Source organism: Cervus elaphus, chromosome 6 (assembly GCF_910594005.1).
Source record: "Cervus elaphus chromosome 6, mCerEla1.1, whole genome shotgun sequence".
Lineage (NCBI taxonomy): Eukaryota > Metazoa > Chordata > Mammalia > Artiodactyla > Cervidae > Cervus > Cervus elaphus.
Window position 1 is genome coordinate 28,624,157 of NC_057820.1, and position 26,748 is coordinate 28,650,904.

At 37.5% G+C, this 26,748-nt stretch overlaps 1 protein-coding gene across 2 annotated transcripts in view; it reads right to left on the reverse strand.

Moving 5' to 3' along the window:
* NPFFR2 (neuropeptide FF receptor 2) overlaps window positions 1-26,748 on the reverse strand; it is a 75,621-nt gene that overhangs the window by 21,937 nt on the left and 26,936 nt on the right. The window contains exon 1 of one of the 2 annotated variants that reach the window (XM_043906515.1): window positions 5,466-5,497. The exons of the other annotated variant lie outside the window; for it this stretch is intronic. Coding sequence (XP_043762450.1) covers window positions 5,466-5,476 — 11 coding nt within the window. The 5' untranslated portion in view covers window positions 5,477-5,497. Of the gene's footprint in view, window positions 1-5,465; window positions 5,498-26,748 lie in introns of those variants that run through there. 2 annotated transcript variants of the gene reach the window in all.

Here is a 26,748-nt window from a genome sequence, read left to right on the forward strand (position 1 = left end):
AAATTTGTTAAAATGAAGTAATGTACAGGACAAAGACAGATTTTTATGACCAACTGTTTGTTTTATTTTTCTTAATGGAGCTTCATTACTTAATGTGTAAATGAGTGGAAATAGCACAGATATTTCTTCTTCCTCTATAGAAAATTAGCTCTTGAAAACTGTTTTCAAGTAATTATATTTTAGCAACTGGATACTGTCATTGACAAGAAAATAGAATCATTTATCTCAATATGAAGCTATGAAAAGACCCTGAGTTCTCTCTAGCTGGTTGAAAATGATAACAGCCTGAAAGTAAACCATCTTCTTGGCAGTAGTTATCTAACAAACACTTAGGAAATTTCTGAAGTCTTTATCACTTTCAATTCGCTGCTCCTTATGTGTTCAATTATAGCATAACTACCTTTTCGTTCAGATGGCATTTTATCACAGTCTGCACACAAATTTCAAGAAATTATATTAACAGGAAAACTCCTTCCCAAAATTCAATCTCCTACTAATGATACACAAAGAAAAAAAACAAGCAAAACTTCTTGTCCTATCTGAGCTTAAAGATGACTCAAACAAATTGGTAAAAATTATAATAATACTATTATTATTGTTTTTGTAACATTATTATCATTGTTATTATTATTCCTATTATAGAGACCAGAATATTCTACTAACAGTTAAAAATTTATTGAGTCACATGTGAATTGCTTTACATTTATTATTTCACTTAATAACCCCAGCAACTCTGAAATTCATGTATGATTATCCCTATTTTATAAATGAAAAGACTGAAAGTTCAAAATATTATTCATCATCATACAGAAATTAAACAACAAAGGTGAAATTTAAATTCAAGTCTAAATGCAAAGTCTATACAGTCTATTATCAGTTCTTAAGTTACAGATTCAGTTCTTGAGTTATTGATTCATTTTAGTCTGAAGTAAGCAGTTTCCCCATTTGTACTAATAAAATATAGATATTTTATGGATAGTGAAAAACTATTAATTTTTGAAGCACAGAATATTGAATGTTGAAAATACAGTATCTGAACTGCAGTAGAATTATCAAATATTAAGTTAAATATCAAATTTATATGAAACGGATAAAGGAAAGCCCCATTCAAAATGGCGTCAGAAAGCCTTCAAGAGCGCTGAAGGCTGTACCACACATACACCACTTGTACCACCTGTGGTAGCTTATTCTACATACCCCAGCAGGAAAAACCTTACTTTACAGATCCCAGCAGGAAGAAGCAGGATTTTCTCCTTGTTTAGCAACAACCCAGCCTATGAAAAAACTTCTGCAACTCCGCCAATGAGAAGCTGCCACACCCCACAAAGGCTTGCTCTTCTCCAGTAAACTTTCATTCAAAACAGTCCAATTTCCTCCTTTCCTCTGCAAAAGAATGCTCTCCCGTTTTGTGTCCCAGACTTGCTTATGGCAAACCAGAGTTTGTCCCAAATTGTGATTCCTCTGCTGTTTACGTGTGTGTGTGTGTGTGTGTGTGTGTGTGTGTGTGTGTGTGTAGGAAAGAATACTGGAGTGGGTTGCCACGCCCTTTTCCAGGGGAACTTCCTGACGAAGGTATGGAACTCCTGTCTCCTGGGTCTCCTGCACTGGCAGGCAGGTTCTTTACCGCTATCACCATCTAAGAGGCCCATTCCTCTGCTATCCCCGAATAAACTTGATTTTGCTGGCTAAACCATATACCTGTTTATTATCAAGTTTGACAATATCAAATATGAAATTAGAATTTAAGCACAAACAGCCTAAAATGATTCTTAGGAATAAAAATATTTTAGAATTTCTGAAGGAACAAATCCAGACATTAGGTCTGTGTTAAGAATACTAACATTTATTTACGTGTGCAGGCATGTGGGATAAAGTGATGAAATGGGGCATCTGGTTCCTTCTTGTCGTTGATTCTGGCTCTCACTAAATTCTCTATTCCTTTTGTCTTCTTGGCCTCTCCCCACTAAGTTTCCAAAGTACACATATGTTAGGTATTTGATCTGGGATGATGTTAGGGAATTGCAATAGAGCTAGAGATGGGAACAACCTTAAACTGAATGCAACATCGCATTTTTCTTACAGTCCCCCCAGCCATACCTACCATAATAAGAGGTTTTGTTCGGAAAATTTATTTTAACCTCAACTGATGGGAACTGCCCTAACCCTCCCTATTCATTCTCTTCATTTTCTCTTGTCCAATCCTAGCCACCTACTTCCAGAAAGCAAACAAATGCCCTTTTATCTTCAGCCTAGGGAAAAATCTCAAACTCTTGTTGTTATTCAGAAAGTTAATGTATTTCTCTGATTCTTCTAGATCCTTTAGAGGGCTTTTCACTTGTCATCACTGAGTAAAAATTACCTACATATGAGAATTTACTAATGCTTAAATCCTAGCAATTAAAAAAAAGCAAAATTTCAAGTTTTGGTTGAACTTTTCCTCAATTATACTTTTAGCTAAGTCTGTCTACTTTTGTAACAACCTCTGTAAGTTGAAAGCAGTAGAAATCATATTAGCTGTCTCTCCAGGAGAAACACCAAGGGCCATGGAAAATTTTTGAATGTTATTTTAATTTTTCTTTCCAGTGCATTAGCCACAGCAGCAAACAGCAAGGCATTTAGCAAAGCAATTCATTCACAGACTCTACAGTGGGTCTTAAACATATTTCTAACAAGCTGATGTGTGGACCACAACTCATATTTTTCAAAGCTCAGAGGTTAGTGTTAAAAATTGAACTACAAGCTGTCATGTACCTTCAGAGCACACCCACACATCAAAATACTCATGGACACCACTGAAATATTAGCCTGAAATAGCCTTTCAACTGCAGCAGGTGTTTCTGATGGTGTCTGACAGTCTGTTAATATTATATAGTTTTAAAGTTGTTTCCTTTTTTCCTCCCAGTATTTCTAAGAATATTTATAAGGAAATTACAGACTTGTAAAAATACTTAAACTTTCTTATCCTTAAATATGCGTTTCAAAGTTCATCAAAAGTTTAGTCATTTAAAATATATACTTTTGTGTTCCCATACCAAACATAACTTGTTTAAACCCTGTGTCATCTTACACTATTTATATTCAACTCGGTCTCTACCAACAACAATTTTGCTATTTATTCTGCATTGTCAATAAACTGTTACTATTGTTCTAAAACATCTTTATTTTTTGGTTGTTTTTGCCACTCTATTTTTTTTAGTTGAAGGGTAATTGCTTTATAGAATTTTGTGGTTTTCTGTTAAACATCTTTAAGAGGATCTATTTTTAAAGAATTGCATACTATTTAAGTAATGTGATTGTATTTTGAATACTAAACAGAACTTAATTTTTTTCTTTGTTACAGAGTTTAAAATGTTCAAGTAAATAGACATGAGATTATTTTCTTACAAATCAGGAAAAAAATGTAGATATATGTAGCTTATTTTTCTATATCTGAATTTCTAGAATGCTTTTACCTAGTTAAGATCTATTTTTCAGTGGTCAGTTTATCAACTCACATGCTAAGAGGCCTCAGTGGAACACTCCAGATAGCAAGAATAGCTTTAAGTCCTGTAGCCTGCCTACAGTTAGACTGACAGAAATAGAGCTGTTAATGACATCCATGCACCAGACCATCAGAACTACTAGAAGACTTTGAGGGCTTTAAAGAGCTAAAACCTTTTCCACACTGCAAAACAAAGAGTGTCTAAATATTTGCATCCTGTCTAAGCTAGTTCACGGACTAGTTTTTTAAATACTTTCTGACCTTCAGTAGAGAGCAATGGTTGACATTTTATCACCAAGAACATAATAGGCGATACCAAGGAAAAGACATTTATTTTACACTTATTATGTATGTGTGCTCAGTGCTCATCAGTTGCTCAGTCATGTCCAATTCTTTGCAACCCCATGGACCATAGCCTGCCAGACTCCTCTGTCCATGGGATTTTCCAGGCAAGAATACTGGAGTGGGTTGCCATTTCTTTCTCCAGGGGATATTCTAACCCAGGATTGAACCTGCAGCCCCTATATTGGTAGGCAGATTCTTTACCACTGAGCCACCTGGGGAAGCCCTTACTGTGTACTTGGCAATCAGTAATTCTTGATGCATTATTTCACCTAATGTCCACAAGGACCCTGTGGGGCGCATTGCTGACCAGGAGTCATTATTGAGACTCCTGTTAGTGTGTATCATGCGAGTCATACACAGCTCCCGCCCTCTTTCAGTTTATAAAATTAGGAAATCCACACTTTCAGCCCATTCTTTCCTTTCTTAGATTTTGGCTTGCTATGGCTCTACGCATGCATGTCTTAATTGGTAGTCCCTGCTGCTGCTGCTGCTGCTGCTGCTAAGTCTCTTCAGTCGTGTCAGACTCTGTGCGACCCCATAGACGGCAGCCCACCAGGCTCCCCCGTCTCTGGGATTCTCCAGGCAAGAACGCTGGAGTGGGTTGCCATTTCCTTCTCCAATGCATGAAAGTGAAAAGTGAAAGTGAAGTCGCTCAGTCGTGTCCAACTCTGTGTGACCCCATGGACTGCAGTCTACCAGGCTCCTCCCTCCATGGGATTTTCCAGGCAAGAGTACTGGAGTGGGTTGCCATTGCCTTCTCCGATTGGTAGTCCCAGGAATTACAAAAATGTCACTTGACATTCACTTCATTTCAAAATTTTAGTTTTCTCTACTAAGGCATTGCATACCACTGAGAGGGGTGGGAGTATAATCATTGTAGGAGGGTTCAGAGGCTTTTGTTTTTAATTAGATAGCAATTAACAACTCTTTACATCTAAATTGTCTCACAGATCTAATTCATTGAACCTGACATAATTCAGTTGCTCTTGTTAAACAGTAATTATGTCAATAAAAAGTGAAAAAATATAATAGAACATCATTTGCCTGGGCAATTAGGCAGAAACAAGTCTAAAATTAAAACATGTTTTATTCTGTGATAATCTCAGCATGACATATATTTAGTTGAACAAAGGAAAAAAAACATAGAACATGTAAGGGAAAGGGAAGAAAAAAAATGCTGGGAATAAAAAACCAAACAACTTTATAACTAAATGTTGAAATGCAAAATATATATTAAAAAAATCCAAGTTATTGATCCTTTGTCCCAATAGACTCACTTTCCTCTTCCTTCATAGTTGAAGATTATTTAGTTTTCTAGAAGTTTTAGATGGGCTCAGTCATAAAGAATCTGCTTGCCAATACAGAAGATGGGGGTTCAGTCCCTGGTTGGGGAAGATCTCCTGGAGAAGGAAGTGGCAACGCATTCCAGTATTCTTGCCTGGAATCCCATCCCTCTGTATGGGATTTCCTAGGCAAGAAGCCTGGTAGACTATAGTACAGAGAAGCCTGGTGGACTACAGTCCATGGGATTGCAAAAGAGTGAGATACCACTTATCGACTAAACAACAAAGAAGTTTGACATACCAATGACATAAGATATAAAGCTTGGAGTAAATAATAGTAATAATTCTGTGCTTACCTAAGAGCCATGCTATAGAAGTTGATTGGGAGTACAGTTATTTTCCAAAAACAACCATCTATTTGCTGCCATAGGTAGTGTCAGCCATTCTGTTGCCCTCTGAGTCAGTTATGAGTCTTCAGTCTCAAACTCATGGTGGTTTTCTTAAATTCCCTCTTATCTCCATCCCACTCTATGACTAGGCTGGATATTGGTAGGAATATATCTGTCTCTTGCTTATGAAGTGTGTGAATGTTGTAGGTGGCTTGGGAAACCAAAGGCAAGGGAAAATGCTATAGTCCTCCAATTTTCTCCAACAGAATAACCTCTCCAAGTGTTTACTGTACTCTTGGCTTCTCTAAATTTTTTCAGAGGTGGTTACTGGGAAGCTGACTAAGAATTACTAAATCAATTATTAGCCTTCTTCTTTATATGTCCACTGATACAGGTGCTGTATCAGTTAGGGTTCAACCAGGAAGGAGGAACCACAAGGGACATGGAATTCTTATAGGGACTATATACAGAGGTCAACACATGTTTCCTGTAAAAAAAAAACAGATTGTTAATGTTTTTGGCTTTGTGGGTCAAAAGTTCTCTGTAATAAACTATTCGACTCTGTTGTACAGTACAAAACAGCTGTAGGCAATTTTTAAACAAATAAGCAAAGTTATTTTGTAATAGAACTTCATTAACACACACACACAGGCAGTGGAATTGTAGTTAGTTTGCCCTTCTCTGCCATCTCCTGTTGATTTCTTCTAGTGTATTTTTCACTTCAATGATTGTATTCTTGACAAACCTAGATAGTGTATTAAAAAGTAGAGACATCACCTTGCTGACAAAGGTCTGTATAGTCAAAGCTATGGTTTTTCCAGTAGTCATGCATGGATGTGAAAGTTAGACCATAAAGAAGGCTGAGCACTGCAGAATTGATGCTTTTGAATTGGGATCCTTGAGAAGACTCTTGAGAGTCCTTGGACAGCAAGGAGCTCAAGCCAGTCAATCCCAAAGGAAATCAACCCTGAATATTCGTTGGAAGAACTGATGCTGAAGCTATAGCTCCAATACTCTGGCTGCCTGATGTAAAGAGCTGACTCATTGGAAAAGACCCTGATGCTGGGAAAGATTGAGTGCAGGAGGAGCAGGGGGCGGCAGAGGAGGAGATGGTTGGATGGCATCACCAACTCAAAGGACATGAGTCTGAGCAAACTCTGAGAGATACCGAAGGACAGGGAAGCCTGGCATGCTGCAGTCCATGAGGTTGCAATGAGTCAGACAGGACTTAGGGACTGAACAATGACAACATTCTTTATCTCTGGTTGTTCGTCATAATTTCCAACTCTTTTAGAAAAACTTCTAACATTGTGCACTGTGTATCCAATCTCCTGAGTTTTTCATCATCCTTACAATCATTACTCTGAAGTCTTTCTCAGGTAGATTGCCTATAATCCACTTCACTTAGTTCTTCGGGGGTTTTATCTTGTTCTTTCACCTGGAACTTGTTCCTCGGCCGCCTCATTTGGTCAACGTTGCTATTGGTATTTTTATGTCTGTGGTGGGGGTTAGTTAGGTTTCTCAACCTTGGAGAGGTGGCCTTCTGTAGGAGATGCTCTGTGCATCCCAGCAGTGCACTCCCAGCTCCTCACCCCAACTATCGTGTTGGCCAAAATGTCCGTTCAGAATTTTCCAGAACATCTTACACCAAAACCGAACAGACTTTTTGGCCAACCCAATATATGCTCTAACAGTTCCCCCAAGATAATCGCTTGGGTCCCTCTGTCATGGCAGGCTGACTGTGCCATAGTCTGGTAGGCCCGGTTGGCCCCCAGCCTAATTGATTGCTAGGCTCCCCTGGTGACTCAGACGGTAAAGAAAGTGAAGCTGCTCAGTCATATCTGACTCTTTGCAACGCCATGGACTGTAGCCTACCAGGCTCCTTCGTCCACGGGATTTTCCAGGCAAGAGTACTGCAGCGGGTTGCCATTTCCTTCTCCAGGGGATCTTCCTGACCCAGGGATCAAACCCAGGTCTCCCACATTGCAGGCAGACACTTTACCATCTGAGTCACCAGGGAAGCCCCAGAGGGTAAAGAATCCGCCTGCAACACCAGAGACCAGGATTCGATCCCTGGGAAGATCCCTTGGAGGAGGGCATGGCAACCCACTCCAGCATTCTTGCCCAGAGAAACCCCATGGGCAGAGGAACTTGGTGGGCTACAGTCCATGGGGTCTCAAAGAGTTGGACACAACAGACTGACTATGTCTGAAGGGTGAACCACTGCTGACCCCAGCCTCTCTAGAAGACTCTTCAAGACCAGAGGTAAGACTGGTTCAGACTCTTATCACATTACTGCTTTTGCTCTGCATCTTGGGGCATGTGAGGTTATTTGTGAGTCCTTTAAGAGCAGAGTCTCTATTCCCTTAGTCCTGTGGGACTCCTGAAATTAAACCCTGCTAATCTTCATAGCCAAATGCTTGGGGGGGGGGGCTTGTCTTCCTAGTGCAGGACCCCTGGACTAGGGAGTCCAACGTGGGGCTCAGAACTCTCACTCCTGTAAAACTGCGGTGATATAATTCTCCAGTTTGTGAGTTATCCACCTGTGGATAGGGGACTTGATTGTATTATAAGTCTACCTGGCTTGTGTTTCCTTCATCTTATGTTTAATTGTAGATATTTTCTGGTAGGTTTTGGTCTTTTTCATAGATGATTATTCTATAGATAGTTGTGATTTTGGTATGCTCTTAGGGGATGAGCTGAGGGTTTTCAACTCCATTGTCTTCTGGCCTTATCCAATCAGTATGGTTTTAATTTCCATTTTCCTAATGATAATGGTGGTGAAGTACATTTCCATGTGTTTATTTGTTATATATGTATATATCTTATGTGTTTGTTTGAAGTTTTTTGCCAAGCTTTCACTGGATTGTTTATTTTCTTAATACTGAATTTTGAGAGTTTTATATATTTGGATATGTCATTTATCAGATGTGTGGTTTGCAAATATTTTCTCCTAATCTGTCCTTTACCAGTTTTCTTCAACAAAATACTCTCTTCAAGTGTTCACTGCACTCGGCCTCTCTAAATTTTTTCAGAAGTAGATATTGGGAGGTCAACTAAAATTTATGAAATCAGTTATTAGCCTTCTCCTTTACATATCCTGGTCTGGTGGTATATTGGTAAAGGTTCAATCAGAGTTTTAAAGAGTTGAAGTTTGTAATTTTTATGAAGTCTAATTTATGAATTTCATCTTTTCCTAACCAAGATCACAAATGTTTCCTCCTATTTTCTTCTAGGTTTTTAAAATAACATTTATTTATTTATTATGATGGACAGGGAAGCCTGGCATGCAGCAGTCTAGGTTTTTTTTTTTTTTTTTTTTTTTTCCAGTGGGTTTTGTCATACATTGATATGAATTTAAAATAACATTTATTTATTATGATGGACAGGGAAGCCTGGCATGCAGCAGTCCATGTGGTCACAAAGAGTTGGACATGGCTAAGCAACTGAACTGATTTATTTATTTGGCTGTTTGGCTATGCTGGGTGGTAGTTGCAGCATGAGAGATCGTGAATCTTCATTGCAGCACTTTGAGTTTTGTTTTGTGTTGTTTTTTCAGTCATGGTATGTAGGATCTTTAGTTGTGGCATGTGGGATCTTAGTTCCTCAATCAGGGATCAGACTGAGGCCCCCTGCATTGGCAGCCTGGAGTCAGCCACTGGACCACCAGGGAAGTCCCTTTATTTCTTTTCTTTTTTTATCTTGAAGTTTTATATCTAGGTCTCTGATCCATTTTGAGTTTATTTTTGTACCACTACCACATTTCCTTTATGAATGTAGCTATATAGAAAGCCTTAGTATCAGGTAGAGAGAGGCCTTTCACTTTCTTCTTTCCAAAGTTGTTTAAGCTCTTCATGGCCCTGTGCCTTTTCATATAAAGTTCAGAAAGAACTCACCTATGTCCACAAAAAAAATCTTGTGTGAATTTTGATAGAAAATAAATAAAAGTATAGATCAATTTGGGATAGACACATAGATCAATAGAACAGAATAGAGATCCCAGAAGTAGATCTACATAAACATACCCAGCTGTTTTTTGACTAATGTGCAAAAGCAATTCAGAAGAACTATGCTGAGTGGAAAAGATCAATCTCAAACTTTTTTATACCATATCATTTTACTTATATAACATTCTAGAGGTCACAAAATTCTAGAGATAGAGTACAGATTAGTGGTTTCCAGGACCTAAGGAGGTTGGAGAATGGGAGGTGGCTGTTACTATAGGAAGCATGAGGGACACTTGAGATGCAGCTGTTCTGTATCTTGACTATCATGATGGTCCAACAAGTCTGCACATAGTATAAAACTACATAGAAATAAAGAGAAACACACAGAAGAATATATAAAACTGGAAAAATCTGAGTAAGGTCAATGAATTGTATCAAATTCCTCATTGTAGTAGTATGTAATAGTTATGTAAGATATTACCATTTTGGGAGGCTTGATCAATGGACATAGAATCTCTCTGTTTTATTCTTATAACTGTTTGTGAATTGACAGTCATCCCAAACTAAAATGTTTTTTAAAAACATAGAAGAAAAATGATTTGGTCTTTGCTTCTTTAGTTACTAGTTTAAAAAAATATTGTATGCTTTCAAATAATACTGTCTTTTAAAAATTTTAGTGGTATTATTCATGCAAATCCTCACTGTAAAATAAAACATATAGCCAAATAATATACATGATCAACTTTTATTACAAATTAGCTGCAACATAGAAATAAAAATATGGTGTTTGAAAATTATGTTTTAGTGATGAATAAGACAGTCTACTACTGAGGAATTCCAAAATGCTAAAGCATGATAAGTTTGCCTGATAAACTATAACATGCCTTTTTGAACAAACATTGAGATAACACATCAACTATACATTGTAAGAGATCAGATACCATTATTTTCTTAATTTATATGTGCTTTCTACTTTTAATATAAGAATAGTTCTATCAAAGAAAAGAGGAAATGTCACCACCATTCCAACCCAACACACATATGAACAATATAAATGACCTTTAAAATCTATGGAGGAGGAAAACTCAACCTAATTTACACTCACTTTAGAGTGAAATATTCTCTGAGGCAAATCAATTTTTTATAAGAATATGTCAATAAATACTGACTTCCTTAGAGCTAAAATGTCTTAAAAAAACCTGTCATATCTAAACAGGAAAATGGAATGAAGTGAAAATGAGAGCCTCATGGAAGGTTTGCTGTAGACATCAGACGCATCTGTACTAAGAGATTAGATGGTTCCAGATGACGCTCTTATCTGAGTTGTGAGCTCCTTCAGGTGAGGGCTGCCTGGCAGAGCCTGTAGCACTTTCATTTTTAGTGTTAAAGACTGGCAAAGTAAAAACATTTTGGGGTGCTAATTAATATTCTTTGTTGGTCAGTCACTAAGTTGTGTCTGACTTTTTGCAACCCCGTGGACTGTAGCACACCAGGCTCCTCTCTCCATGGGGTTCACCAGATAAGAATACTGGGGTGGGTTGCCACTTCCTTCTCTAGGGGATCTTTCTGACCAGGGATTGAACCCATGTCTCCTGCATTGGCAGGCAGATTCTTTACCAATGAGTCACCAGGAAAGCCCCAAATTAATATTCTACCTCCCTTTAAAAGAACTTCATTTACCCCAGGACTAAATTCATACAAATAAATTTTGTATTCTCCTCATTGAAGGTCATCTGGAAAGAGAAGCAAGGGACCTCAGTTGTGAGAGGGTGGTGAATAGGAGAGTGGCTGAATGTTCCTTCTCTTTATATTTAATTTTACTTTTTATTAGATTTAGCCATTACTTTTCTATTTGCCTAGTCCACCGCAGCTCCTGGAAGAGGTGGTAGGAGTGCTTAAAGTGGTCCCACAATATGTTCTATAGGGACAGAATGTTTTTCTATTAGTAGTTTATGCCTGCAAATAGAAAAATGTATAAATATATCGTATCACACACATAGGTTACATTGGTGAAAGTCTGGACAAAAGAAACTCAGGAAAGAATATTTTTACTTTACCTTTAAAAAAACTTTCATTGGAGTATAGTTGATTTAGGAAAGGGGTACTTTTAAATATTGGCTTCCCTGGTGGCACTAATGGTAAAGAATCTGTCTGCCAATGCAGGAAACGCAAAAGACTCAGGTTCCATCCCTGGGTCGGTAATATCCCCTAGAGGTCAAAATGGCAACCCACTCCAGTATTCTTGTCTGGAAAATTCCCATGGACAGAGGAGCCTGGCGGACTCAGACCATGGATTCGCAAGAGTGGGACATGACTTAGCAACTAAATGACAATGCCAAATTTTTAAATAGCTTGAACGTTAGGATAAAAGTAGGGGTAACTAATGGAAACTGAGCATATGCAACTAGACCCTAGACCCTGATGCTGGGAAAGACTGAAGGCAGGAGGAGAAGGGGTCGACAGAGGATGAGATGGTTAGATGGCATCACCGACTCAATGGACACGAGTCTGAGTAAACTCTGGGAGTTGGTGATGGACAGGGAGGCCTGGCGCACTGCATTCCATGGGGTCGCAAAGAGTCAGACACGACTGAGCGACTGAACTGACTGAGCACATGTTAAAAAAAAAAGATGTTATTTTAAGACATTTTATTTTTCTATGTATGTTGGCAAGTCATTACTAGATACACAGAGGTGGGGGGATATTTTCTCATTTTGAAGAAAATATAAGATTACATTTAGATCATTTATTACTTTGCAATTAAAAGGGCAATACTTTACTCTTTATTAAAAATTCTATTTGCTATAGGCAGCATCATTGAATAAGAATTAAAAATATGTCTTGCTGATGGTGTACACTGCTTCTTCAACAACCTTCTATGATTACATCACAGATCTCCAGTTTAGGAGTGCAATATAAGTGAGTGATGAGTGATCCTTTTCTGGGGATGATTATCACACAGACTCTCCCTCTCTCATGGTTTAGATACATTAGGTCGTATTTGTGCTAAAATGACTCTCAAACTTGCCTCTCTGTCTAGCACTTACTCATCATTTTTCCTGAAGAAAAATAATATTCTCTGTCTTTAGTCCATACTGGTGCCTGCCTTCACTCTTCAGTGAATCTGTTCTTAAGGCTACTTCCTAAGTCAAAGCCAATGACTTCTTTTCAGTCTAATCTTGATTTCTTGTCTATTCTAATGCATTTGATGCTTAATATTCATTTTGGGGATACATGCTTGTTAGGGGAGTAGTTTGCATGCAGTTTTCATAAAGTGAGATGCAAACAAATGTGTACAATCAATTTTATTTAGTTATAGTTATAATAAAGATAAAATATTGCATTTTCCCCAAATATCAAATATACAAAACATGTCTCACCCAACTCTCTTCTTGCAATCAATCCTTTCATAGTATTTTTCCTGTGACATAGACCAAATTAGGTTATTTGATTCTTTAATACAAAAATGGATTAGTGATAAACTAGAAGAAAGAGGTTTCACAGAGTGATGGTGATTTGCTACACTTGACGTTTACCTATTGTCCTAGACTTATTGCCCATCCCTTATGCCTTGTGGCCTGAGGGGCCCTTTTGCTCTTTACCAAATACGTAAAGTATGTCATTCATTCCTCCCTACCTTGGCTGTGCTATCTGTATTTTGTTTGTAGGCCACACTCTTTATCTTACAGCCCAGAATCCTACTCACTTGTCAAAATTCAATAAAATATCAGTTCCTTCATGTCTTTCTGAGCTTTATATTTAATTATACTCTTCTCTATGAATCCATGGCTCTGCTAGGTGAGATTACCAAAACATACTGACATTCATTGTATTTCAGTATGTTTATTAAACATGTTAGGGTATGAGAAACATTGGAGCCTGAGGGATTGGTTTGCTAAAAAAAAAAGCAAATTCTTCAAGCTAAATAACCCCAGATCAATTGATCATAATTTCTGTGGATGATGTCCAGAATTATGTTTTTTCCCTCATCAAGTGTCTACATTATTTGGTCCTGATATTTTACTATCGGTACTGCATAAAAATAACAGAAATAAAAGAATAAGAACCTCCCTGCTTGATCCTAAGATTTCATCAGTATTCTCATTTATATTTCTGGAATATTTGAATTGTTCACAAGCATATTTAAGTATTATATGCTTACAAAATGATTGATATATTTTACGTTCCATGCTCTGATTGATTTATGCTTTGGGTATTTTCCGTGTTGCTACAGTCTTTTTTCCTCTGACTACCTTCCAGTTTCTCACTCCCTCAATCATTATTACATGATGCTTAAGACTACTGTCTTAGAGGATAGCACAGAGAATTTCCATATATTCTAAACTCAGCTTTCCTTATTATTAATATTTTATATTAGTATAGTACACTTGTTAAATTACTGTTGCATTATTGCTAACTAATTCATATTTCCTTAGTTTTTACCTACTGTCCTTTTCTGTTCCAGAACCCCATTCGCAATACCACAATACATTTAGCCACCACATCTCCTTAAGTTCCACTTGGATGTGACAACTTTTCACACTTTCATTGTTTCTGATAACCTTGACAGTTGTAAAGAGTGTTGGTCATGTATTTTGCAAAAAAGTCCCTAAAAATGACGTTTATCTCTTGTTTTTCCCATGATTACATACATGGAGGTTGTGTATTTTGTACAGAGACCACAGAAATAGTGTCATTATAATTATATATCAAGGGTATCTATTATTAGTATGACTGTCACTTTTGACATTGACTTTAATCTCCTGACTGAGGTGTATTTGTCCGATTTTTCCTCCATAGAGTCACTCTTCCCCCAACTCTCCATACTCTACTCTCTGGAAGGAAGATACCATGCATAGCCCACACTTATGGAGTTGAGGGGTATGCTCCAGCATCTTGAAGATGAAGTATACCGCTATATAAATTATTTGGAATTCTTATAGGGAGTTGTCTCCTTTTTCCCATTTCTTTATTCATTGTTTATTTACATCAAGATGGACTCATGAGATATACCTTATACTTGGGTTATCATTCAATACTAGTTCATTTGTTTTGTTGCTCAGATTAGTTCAGCTTTGGTTACTGGGAGCTCTCATATTCACTTCCTTTACATACCCCCTGATCGTTTTCTCTTGAGGTGAGGGGAGACACTTGCTTGCTTTTTGGCACTATGAGATGCTTCAGGTTCACCTAGTAAGTTTCTTGCCCCAATCTCATATTTAGCCTTTTCTCTAAGGAGCTTTGGTTATTGGAGCATAGTTTTGGAAACCAAGATCTAGGTCTAGGTGTGCTTGTTGGAGGGAAATAACAGAATCATTGTTTCTAAGCCCTCTTAGCTGACAGAGCAGGGAATTATAAATATGTACACCAGCACCTATATATGCACACATCTATTTTTATGTGCAACCATGTTTCTCTATATTAACCTAAATGTGAGTTCATACTGATACCTCCAGTTCTAATCCTTTGCCATATGCATCATTCTAGCCTTCTCCCTTTGTCTGCAATCTCTCACTTCTAAGTATTTTTGAATCATTCATTTAAATGTAACATCATAATCTTTATGCATCTTGCTTTTTGCCTTTCAAATATTTCTTAGAACTAATTTCAACTGAAAGTTTTAAATCTTATTTTTATTGATACAATCTATTACGTACTCCAATCCAAGAGGAGACCCACAACAGATGTGTTTAATAATAAGAGTGATTCATGGCATATGTTACTGGAAAATATATTAATAGAAGTAGGATCAACTACGGAGTTAGTTTTATTCAATAGTTTAGCATCAAAAAGAAACTGGTTTGTGTTTGTCCATACTTGTCTTCCTTTGTTTCTACTTATTCTAAAGATGACTTTCTTTCATGTTTCCGGTAAGGCCCTCAATTACTTCTGAGACTACAAAATGCCTTATCTACGTCCAGAGAGAGTTTGTGAAAAGCACGTTCTAAAAAGAGGCAGAAAACTTCTTTCCCAGAAGGCCCTGGGAAAACTCGATCATTCTCCATGATTTGAATCAGTAACATCACCATCCTTGCACTAATTATTGTGCTCAGGCAATAATAGTGCACTGATTAATTGAGGTTGCACTAATATGGTAAATACCAGCCACATGTGACTAAAGTTAAATTGTATTCTTAGTTACACTGGCCACATTTTGAGTACTCAGTAGCTTATTGGTTGCTGGCTACTATCTTGCACATTTCCATCATTGCAGAAAATACTATTTTATAGCACTAATATGACCTCAGTTATGTAGCTCATGCTTAAAACTAAGGTAGAATTAACTGTAACCATCTTTCAAAGAACATGGGCTATTGGCATGGGTTGAAGGGAATACATATAGAAAAAATTGCCAAATAAAAATAAAGTTTCTAGGAATATGGAAATGAATTTTAAGGAAGCAATTACAAGTTTCATTACAGGAATGCAGTAGTCTTTTAATTGTTACTCTACACTTATGCATCCATTTAACCTCTATTCCTGAGTACTCTATGTTGTATTCCATAGTCTCATATACATATCCTTACATTCTTGAGTTGTTTTTCCCTAGGGAATGGATTCCTTGAAGTAAAATGTGGGGCCAAAGTATACACAACATTTTAATCTCAATAGATATTGTGCTGTTACTCTCTAAAGAGGCTAGAATTCTCATTGCAATGAGTAATATATGAGAAGGGCTCTTTTCCTATACTGACAGCAATGAGGGAAATCTGGAGTAGTGGTTAAAGCCACAGTCTGGAGCTAGTCTGCTTGGGTTCAAACCCTAGCTTTGCAACTTTTTAATTCTATGACTTTGAACAAATTACTAAAACTCCATGTTCCTCAGCTTAACCAGGTGTAAAATGGGAATAATTATAATAGTACCTAAGTCATGTATTTGTTATGAAGAATAAGTGAGTTAACATATATGGAGCATGAAAATGGTGCTTAGTACATCATCAGTGCTTGATAAATGTCAGCAATTAATAAGGGAAGTGGGTATGATCACCCCTTCTGACTTCATATGTGAAAAGTATGATCTAATTTTTAATTTAATGTATAGTTCATTATTACTAGGATAAACATATTTCCATATAGTTACTATTTAGACATATTTTGCTGAGAACTTCCTATCTCTATCTCAAGCAACATCTCTATTGAGTCGACTGTCATTTGTTTATTAATTTGTAGAAATTCTCTGTATATTTGGGCTTCCCCAGTGGCTCAGATGGTAAAGAATCTGCCTGCAATGTGGGAGACCTGGGTTTGATTTCTGGGTCAGGAAGATCCCTGGAAGGGAATGGCTACCCACTCCAGTATTCTTGTCGTGTATCTCAAGCAACATGTCTACTGAGTTGGTTGTCATTTCTTTATTTATTTGTAGAAATTATCTGTATATTTCCCCCTGAAAGTTGGGTTTTTTTCTCAGTCAGTGGAAAGGTTATTTGACTGTATTATAGTTTTCATCAGAATTGTTTATTTTCTTGTCTTACTGTAGATGCTTTGGAACTTTCATGTTGAGTAATAATAAACACAACACCTACAGTGATCATGGCCATCTTTATCTTATTTCTATTTTAATAAAAATGGCCTAAACAATCCACTTCTTAGAATTTTTCCAGCTGGACTTTGGAGACTCTGTCATACTTAAACAGTTTTCATTTATTTCTGTATGTTAGCACATTAATTAGGAAAGACTTTTTATGTCAAATTTTATGAAATGCCTCCTAGAATGCAATGATAAAATTAGTTTTAAAAACTGTGTTGATCTAATGACTCCTTTTAACAATCTACAATTAATTATCTTTGTGTCCATAGGCTACTCTTTTGTAGGTCATACTCCATCGCTCTTTGGACACAGCTAATTTTCAGATTATTAGAAAAAAAATATGTAGTCATAAATGAAATTAGTCAAAGGTGAGATTTAGATGCTCTTCACAAGACATAGCATTATATTTTTCTGCTTTCCTCATTAAAGTAGCTTAAATAGCATGGGTGTTATTCTCCAAAAGATTTAACAAAAAGAGGGTACTTTTATGCCACTCACTGATATATTTACTGAGTAAAGTAAGTGCTTCACTCTTATTAAGACAGTCAATCCTCATGATTGAATTATTAGTTAGAAGCTGTAATTATTATCTATATTTCAAAATTGAGGAAACTTGGAAATAAATGTGTCCAAAGACATTCAGCTAATGAAGGAAAAGTCACACACATGAACCTCAGGAAAACTCCAGAAGCTTATACTTGATCACCTCTATGCTATGTCAGCTAGACCCATCTGCTTGCTCCCTTCCCAATTTTTTTCTAAAAAATTTGGTCTATTTGAGTTTTCTACTTTGCTCATTTACTCATTTGTTAATTGATTCATTCACATATTTGTTGAATGCCTACCACGTGCTCCTATCTGTTCTAGGCACTGGAGATACAGCAGTAAACACAAAACAAGGAGGTTTTACTAGCAGAGTTGGGAAGAGCTAATAACAGGTACATGCATAATCTGCAAGGTGGAATATTAAGTAGGGTCAGGGGGATAGGAATTGCAAGGGTAGTGGTGATTGGTATTTCATATGGGGTCAACAGGGAAGCTTATAGGCTGAGACAAGATTCCTGAAGCAGTGCAGTGGCGAGACTTCTGCAGATCTCATAGGCTGTTGTCTTGATGTAACTTTTAAAGCACTCCCTTTTGTTTTCCAAAAAAAGTGAATAGTCCCTCTGTCACTGGGGGAAGGGTGCGCCAGCAGAAGGAAATGAGACCGGGAAATGTGGCGCGATGGATCACCAAATGGACTGTTTCGCTGGAACAGCGTGCATGAGAGGAAAATGGGTAAATTTTTATTACTTTCTATTATAGTAGGAGAATAAATTCATTTTCATCAGAATTAAATATTTATGCTAACACATGACTAGCATTTTCTTTAAAAACATAAACATTGGACCTTTCTTTCTCTTTCAATTTCTTGAAAAAGAAAGCTTCCTTCAGACCAAACTTTTCCTCCCATTTCTTTAACAATTGCTTATTATTTCTCCATCCCATTTCCTTCTTCTAGAATTAATATTATTTGCATTTTAGGTATCCATTATTCCCATCTCATTGTATTTTATCTCAATTTTTTCCAAAGGGCCATTTCTTTAACTTGATATTCCAGGTCACTAATTAAGTCTTCAATTATTAACATTATCTCCTTTCACTTGCCTACAAAATGATTTGATTCCAAAGGAATGATTTTCATTCTCAGTCTTTCAGTGCTCTGTGTGTTAAATTTTTAAAAGGTTCTTGATACCATTTTTATGCAAATTACCTTTGTCATGTTCAGTAGTTTCTCCCTGAGCTGCCTGGGCTGGTTGTTTTCAGATTCCTCTCTCCGAACATGGGCTCCTCAGGTGGATTGACATTTGCCTACTCATGTCTAGGTTCAAGTTGGACAAGCAGGTGATGCTGCAAGCATCACCCTAGCAGCAATACACCTCGAGGAAGGAGTAGGGAACAAGGGTTCCCACCACTGTGGGCTAACGCTGTGCTCATCTGGAAGCTGTAAGCCTTTGCTGAGGCACTCGAAACCCTTTTATTAATAGATCTCTGGTGATAAGCATTAGTATTTCTTAAATTCAAGCTCTGGGATCAGTATATCCCTCCTGTGCAAACTCTCCTGTCATTCCACTGGGCTGCTCAATGTCCTCCCCAATTTGCCTCTTGCATACATCATCAGTTTCACTTTTCTTCATCATCCATCTCTTTCAGAGTACTACTCCTGACGGATGAAATTGTGTTTGCCATCTTTTGGAGGCTATTTCCAAAATAGCCCCAATGATCTCTGCCTTCTGGTATCTATATCTATGCCTTCGTGTCATCTGCCCTCCCTCTTCCTTGAATGGGTGCTGGACCTAGAATCTTGCTTTGAAAGGACGGAATATGACAAAATTTATGGAAGTCACTACTGAGGTTAGGTTACAAAGGATGGTGATGTCCATCTTGTTCATTCTCTGTCTCTGGCTATTCTTGCTTGCTTATTCTGATGAAGCAAGCTGACAAGTTGTAAGCTGCCTAGAGAGAGGAGCAAGGAACTGAAGGGGACCTAGGGCTAACAGCGCATAAGAAACTGAATCTTCCTAACGACCATGTAAGTGAGCTCAGAAGCACACCCCTCCCCTTCTGTGTCACCAGATGAATCCACAACTCTGGTATTGAACTTCACTGCAGTCTCATGAGAGATTGTGAGCCAGAAGACACAGCTAAAACATACCTCGTTGCTTCTTGAGCCACAGAAACTATAATATAAACATTCTTTTAAACAACTGTGTGTGAGTGTGTGCTAACTCGCTTCAGTCGTGTCCAACTCTGTGCGACCCCATGTACTATAGCCCACCAGGCTTCTCTGTCCATGGGATTCTCCAGGCAAGAATACTGGAGTCGGTTTCCATTTCCTCCTCCAGGGGATCTTCCTGACCCAGGGATCAAACTGTGTCCTTTGCCACTAGCACCACCTGGGAAGTCCTTTAAGCAACTGAGTTTTGAGACAGTTACCTATTGCCGCAGATAAATTAACATCCCATCATTCATCATATTTTATCTCTATCATTTTCTGTCTCAGAGCACCTATTCTATTAGCTGGAGTTTTCCCATTATAAGTTACTTGTACACATCTCCATGCCTTTATATACACAATTTCTTTTTATTTCTGCTACATTTTCCCCCCTATCTGGTAAACTATAAACATACATTGAGACACAGTCACCGACTTTCTCCTCTGTGACTCATTCTCTGATTATGTAGGCAAATTTTACGACTCCCATCTTATATATGCTTCCATTCTGCTTTTCATATAGATTACCAGTCATTTCTTATGGCCAAGACAGTGTCCTTGGCACTTAGTAGGGTGACTAGCACATTATAGGTGAAAGACTGGATTTTCCTGCACTAACTTAAACCCTCTCTTGTGGTTTTTCCCATGTCCTGTTTCCCCCAGCTGGAAAATTTCACTTGGTCCTGAGTTAAAGTGGAGTTACTGAGAAATAGTTACTCTTGTCTTTCTCAAGCAATACTGTAGATGATCTTGTTTATTTATGTCAATTAATATTTTGTCTTAAACTTTTGTGCTGAGTGCTTGAAACTGTGTTGCTCAACACTATAATATTTTTCTTTTACTTTTCTTCAGATTATTTCCACGTCCCCAAAACACTTAACAACACTTTTTTTTTCTTTAGAGTTGACTTCCCGCTGCATAGAAACACTAAAGGGAGACCATTCGTTTCTTCAAATTATCCTGTTTATTTCAACAGAGGCAGCAAGTATGGGTAGAAAGTAAAATGTTAAGAATGAATAAGTTCCTCTGACTTGTTTGTGTTGCCTACAGATTCTTTGAGAATAAGAAATTCAAGCCTGCTTTTGGTTATGAAAGCAAATATTCCAGGTTTCCCCTGAAATGTTTTTGAAATCTTTGCATATTTAGAAAAACAATCAAAGACAGGGTAATGATGATTTTCTGACTTTCCTAAACAAAAATACTTTTGAATTTAAGTATACACACTGCTAGGTGGTTTTTTTTTTTTTTTTTAATCTTTGGGTCATGCACACTTATCTAGTGCTACAAAAATGCTGTGTAACAAACAGCCATACAAACTTAGAGGCCTATAATAATTTTGTTTTCCTTCTAAGGTTATTGGGAAGTCTGATAATCTGAACTGGGCATGGTGGGGTTCACCCACATGTTTTTGAACAGCTATAGGTTGGCTTTGCTATTCTTAACTGGGTTTTCCCAGTGTGTCTGAGACTTTGATTGGGACACTGAGCTGAGTCAGCTCTGCGTTCAGGTGTCTTTACAAGTCTCATCCTCTAGTACACTAGCTGGGTCATGGCATGCTCATGTGATAAAGACAGGAGCAAAAGAGTCAAAGTCACAAACCCTCAGGTCCTAGAAATACCATCACTTCCTGTTGAGAAATGTCATAAGCACAGCCTAGATTCAAGGGGTAGAAAAAATCTTAATCTCTTTAGGAGAGAAGAGTGTAGATACAGGAAAGGATGAAGAACTGCAACCATTTTTTTGGTAATCTATTACAGTATGTTTACTTTTGAAAATTTAAAACATAAACTATAAATCCAGCTTGCAAAATATCTATATGACTACATTGCAACCAGTGTTTCTGGAAAAATAATTCTAGAGAAATTTAGGTTATAAGGTCATTAGTTTTTGTTTTATTATTTTATGGGTAGGGAGCAATTCTTTCAAGGAATTTTAATTCTTTAGACTTCTAAGATGAACATTTTGACCATCTGGTGATGTCCATGTGTAGAGTCATCTCTTGTGTTGTTGGAAGAGGGTGTTTGTGTGTCCAGTGTCTTCTCTTGGCCAAACTCTGTTCACCTTTTCCCTGCTAAATTTTGCACATCAAGGCCAAACTTGTCTGTTACTCCAATTACCTCTTGACTCCCTACTTTTGCATTCCAGTCCCCTATGATGAAAAGGACATCTCTTTTTGGTGTTAGTTCTAGAAGGTCTTGTAGGTCCTCATAGAACCATTCAACTTCATCTTCTTTGGCATTAGTAGTTGGGGTATAGACTTAGATTACTGTGATGCTGAATTGGTAGAAGACGGGAGATAGTGAAGGACAGGAAATCCTAGCATGCTGCAGTCCGTGGGGACTCAAAGAGTTGGACATGACTGAGTGACTGAACAACAAGATGAACATTAGAAAAAAACAAAACACACATCTGTGATCCTACCCAAAAAAAAAGTGCTAAAAACTGAAATTCTTCCTTGGCCTTCAAAAAATAGTGATTAAAGGGTATTACTCTGAGTCTTCAGATAGTGATACCTCCCTTACCTAAGAGCAATGCTAATTAGACCTAAACTAGCTATCAGAATATGTTACCTTAAACATAAAGTACACCTGGAGATGTTAAACTATTATGACTCATGGGGAAAAATATCTAAAAAACTCACGTACAGTTACAAATAGATAATTTGTCTAATGTTTTTATTAGGATTTTGGCAAAATTGTACTCTATATTTAGATTTTAATAATAATTGCTTACCTCATTGAGTTTTATTATATGCCAAGCATTGTTATATACAGTCTACCTGCATTAACTCTCAAAATTTCTTCAAGTTAGGGAAATTATCTATATTTCATAGCTAGCACAACCAAGTCACAGAGAAGTCAGGTCCTCACCAAAGGTCACACAACTGGCAGGTGGTAGAAGCAGAGTCTGACCCCAAGTAGGATGGCTCGTACCCATAACACCATGTCAGATTGCCTGGTAATAGCTGAGAGCCATTCTCAGCCTTGTCTGTATGCTTCCAGGTCACAAGGGCTGAAAATAAAAAAATCTTATTTTGCCCTGGGTTAGACAAGTGGTGAAAGGCCATTACATGAGATTTGCAAGTTGGAGGAGAGCTAAGGAAACATACTCTGCTCCTCCAGCAATGGTGGGCAGATATATAGGCTTTAGCGGATAAAGTCTTTCACTAACCTCTAGCCTATGTGTGTATACATACACACACACACGATGGACTGTTGTTCAACCTTATAAGAGAAGGAAATCTTATCATTTGTGGCAACGTGCATGGACCAAGAGGCTATTAGGCTCAGTGAAATAAGCCAGTTATAGGAAGATAAATACTGCATGATTCCACTCACAAGAGGTATCTAAAACAGTCACTCTTAGAAGCAGAGAATGCAATTTTGGTTGCCCAGGACTAGGCAGTAGAGGAAATAGGGAGTTGTTATTTAACGGTTTTAAAGTTTCAGTTATGCTAGATGAATAAAGTCTAGAGATCTGCTGAACAACAGCATGCCTACAGTTAACATTATGATATTGTGCACCTCAGATTGTGTGAAGGGGGTAGATCTCATATTGTGTTATTACTACAAAGCAAACCAAAAACAAAGGGACCAAAGGAAACTCCAGGAAGTGGGGGCTTTATCTATGACCTTGCTTGTGGTGATGGTATCACAAGTGTTTTCTTGTGTCCAAACTCATTAAATTGTACACATTGAAAATAAGCAGTTCTTTGAAAATCAGATACACATAAATCAATAAAACTATTAAATAAATTTGAAAAATTTTAAAGTGAATAAAGTAAGCTTCAGAACCTGGCAAAATATTATTATAAATTTAAATCAGGTATTGATTCTCTTGCCTCTGCTATTCCAGAAGTACTTCTTTACAGGAATAAATCAGCAGAGCCCCTGGAACCTGGGGTGCAGTTCTGTGTCTGAAAAAATCTCTCTCTCCATGGAAACTCTCAAAGACTACAAGAACTTGTTTACTTTTACTGTGTAAAGACAGCATATCTTCACTCCTTTACCTCAGGGCCTTGTCAAACTATGTCAATTCTTCAGCCCTGTTTCATAATCTAGCTCACAGGGACCTTACCCACCTTCCTGTTACTGGTCTACTAAAATGAGAAATCATATTAATCAGACCTGTTGAGCAGACATTAGCTAATACAGTTGATGCCTTGATAAAATACATGAATACCAGCAGGTAGGAGATAATAGCCATGAAAATTCAGGAACCTGGCATCTAATGAAGTGTCCAGGGAGATAATGGTCCAAGGCATGAATGGTTGAAAGGGAAAGCTAAGTTGCTGCATTTTTACCCTTTAGCAACTAAGAAACATGGCACTTACTGGGTTCCTCTGGATTTTACAAACAATATTTACTCATAGATAACTGATATATTTGGTAACTAACCCCTAATATTGCTAAGTTTTAGAGAAGCCCAGAGCAAGATGTTTTGCAGGAGATTTGGGCTATAGATCCTCAGCTACTCTGCCGCTTTGGTCTTAAGGTTGTAGAGATCTAGTTGTGCTTAAAAGATTTTGAAAGACTGCAATAATAAATGGAAATCCTCTCAACTCTAGAGTGATAAAAACACATCCAATCCTAAGGGTTTCACAGAAAACCTGTATTCTTCCATGAAAATGGCAAATTGCCTTTTCACAGTTTCTAGCTTGCTATTGTGCTTAGGTTGAGAGAGAACTGCTGATGGTAGAAAAATAAAAGATCATGTGACCTGATTTGTCTGTTGCACTCTGGGTATTACATGATACACCAGGCTACAATATATATGATCAGACTTGAGTAGGTCCAGAAACTATAAGTTATGCAAATAAATTCATCTCCTATCACATCTATTCTTGCTGTGTCACCACCTCTCCCTCCCTCCACACCTAAGGCCTCTTGAAAAATTCCTGATGACAGGCTAAATGGTTCCATGAGATGTGGTGACACCAACCAAAAGAAACAGACGTGGCTCTGAGAGGCATCAGGTAAATCTTGGTAGACCCCAAGTTGATTAGTGCGTCTGGTTGTATAGTTTGTCTTGAGTGATTACCAAAGATATTGACATACAATGATTAATTGTCAATGATTAATGGACCAATACTGCAGGACTGTACAGGGTCTGGGGAAGAAGTATACAGATTGAGCAATTTAAATGAGCACACGTTGTAAGTTTGTGTCTCATGGAAATGCCAACCAAAGGAGAGGCTCTCAGTAGTCAGGTATATAATACGACTTATTCCAGATAGTCACTTAGCCTCTTCCCCAAGCTGCTCTGTAGTTAGTTAACTGTTTTATCAACAAAGTATCCATGGATATTGCATCTGGTTCAATAGCATGTCTTCTTTCTTTGAAACTGACTAAGCTAACACCACTGCAGTGAGATTCCTTTCTTGCAAAAAGGACTCTAACTATGGATATAAATATGCCTTTTCTCCTTGAAACATTTTTGTCAGCACTGCTATCTACATTCTTACTGAATACATTATTCATTTCCATAGTGTGTTACCCATTATGCTTTCTGCTCAAGAAATATTTTATTGGAAAAGAAGGACGCAATCATATGGTACCTAATGGATTCACCAATCTTTCCATGGAGTCTATCATTCAGAAATAATGGGCTTTATAAAATAGTAGACTTGCCTCCTTGAGAAACAAAAACTTTTGGAATGACACCAGTACTACAAATTACTCTTCTTTTCTCTGAACCAACAATAAGATACTATTTTCCCCTACAACAGAATACATAAGCTCTTGTACCAGGGGCTGAAAGTAGCAGCAACTCTGTTCTTCAGCACTCGTAATAATCCAATTGCAAAACTTTTCCATCCCAGCCCACCACCTTTAGGCTCTTTTGGTTTAAATTTTTTGTTCTTAAAGATAAATACTACTACTAGGAGACACAAAAATGGTTCCTGTGAACAGGTAGTTGAGATCCCTCTTAACTACTTTGGAATCACAGTGTCATTGAGCCAGGAGGCAAAGAAGAATCACTGTAGCAATTGAAGTAATTTATCAGATTATCAAGAGGGGGTAGGGTAGTTGTTATATACAATGAATGTATGTCTAGATCCTAGAGGATTTTCTTAATACTTCCATGTTCAGTAGTAAAACTGAATGGAATCTATACAAGCCAGCATAGATAGGACACCAAGAATGAAGGTTTGGGTCAGTGAGCCTGGTAAAGCCTGTAAACATCCCTACTGAGATCAAATGAACAATGAATAAGTATTGAACAAAGTTATAAATATCAATTTTGGTCTAATGACAAAGTGCATAAATGAAGACTATATTAACTATGAACACTTTCTTCTTAAATATTTTAGGTAATATATTTGCGTATGTGTGTGTATATACATACACAATTTTCTTTTTACCTTCTCCTCTTCCACCAGTATATTATATACAGTGTGTTTAAATTTAGTCTTCAGATCACTAGATATCAAAGTGAAATTGTGACAGTTGAAAGAGGATTGAGCAACACACAATAATGGATATACTGATTAGCAGGTTTCCTATATTTTGACAGAGATTAAGCACATTTTCATTTCCATGAGAGAGATTGTCACAAACTTAGCAGACTTACATTGTTAATCTTATAATTTGGAGGGTCAACATGCATGGAAAGATGTGTAAAAATGCTGAATAGCCAAAGGGATAGACTTTCCCATATGGCTGTTCCTGACTCAGCAGCATTCCCAGATCCTTCAATGCACTTCTTCATATCTTACCTTACCAGCAGTTTCATGTTAGACACTGATATGAGCTACTCAGATGTTGTTTGGAACGTGGAAGAAAGGTAGAAGCAATGCTACAATTCCTCTGGCAGCAAAAAAGGAGGAGCAAGGGCTTTGGCAGACTCAGGGCATTCTTGTAAGTCAGGCACCCCTGTGATGGGTAGCTGTGATCACCGGTGGCAATTTCTTTTGTGTCCTGGTTCTCTGAAGGTTTGGAGCGAATATGAGATCTAGTGGTAGCTTTCCTTGACTTTCATGGTTCCGTTTCTCCCAACAATTTCGCCAATACGTAATAA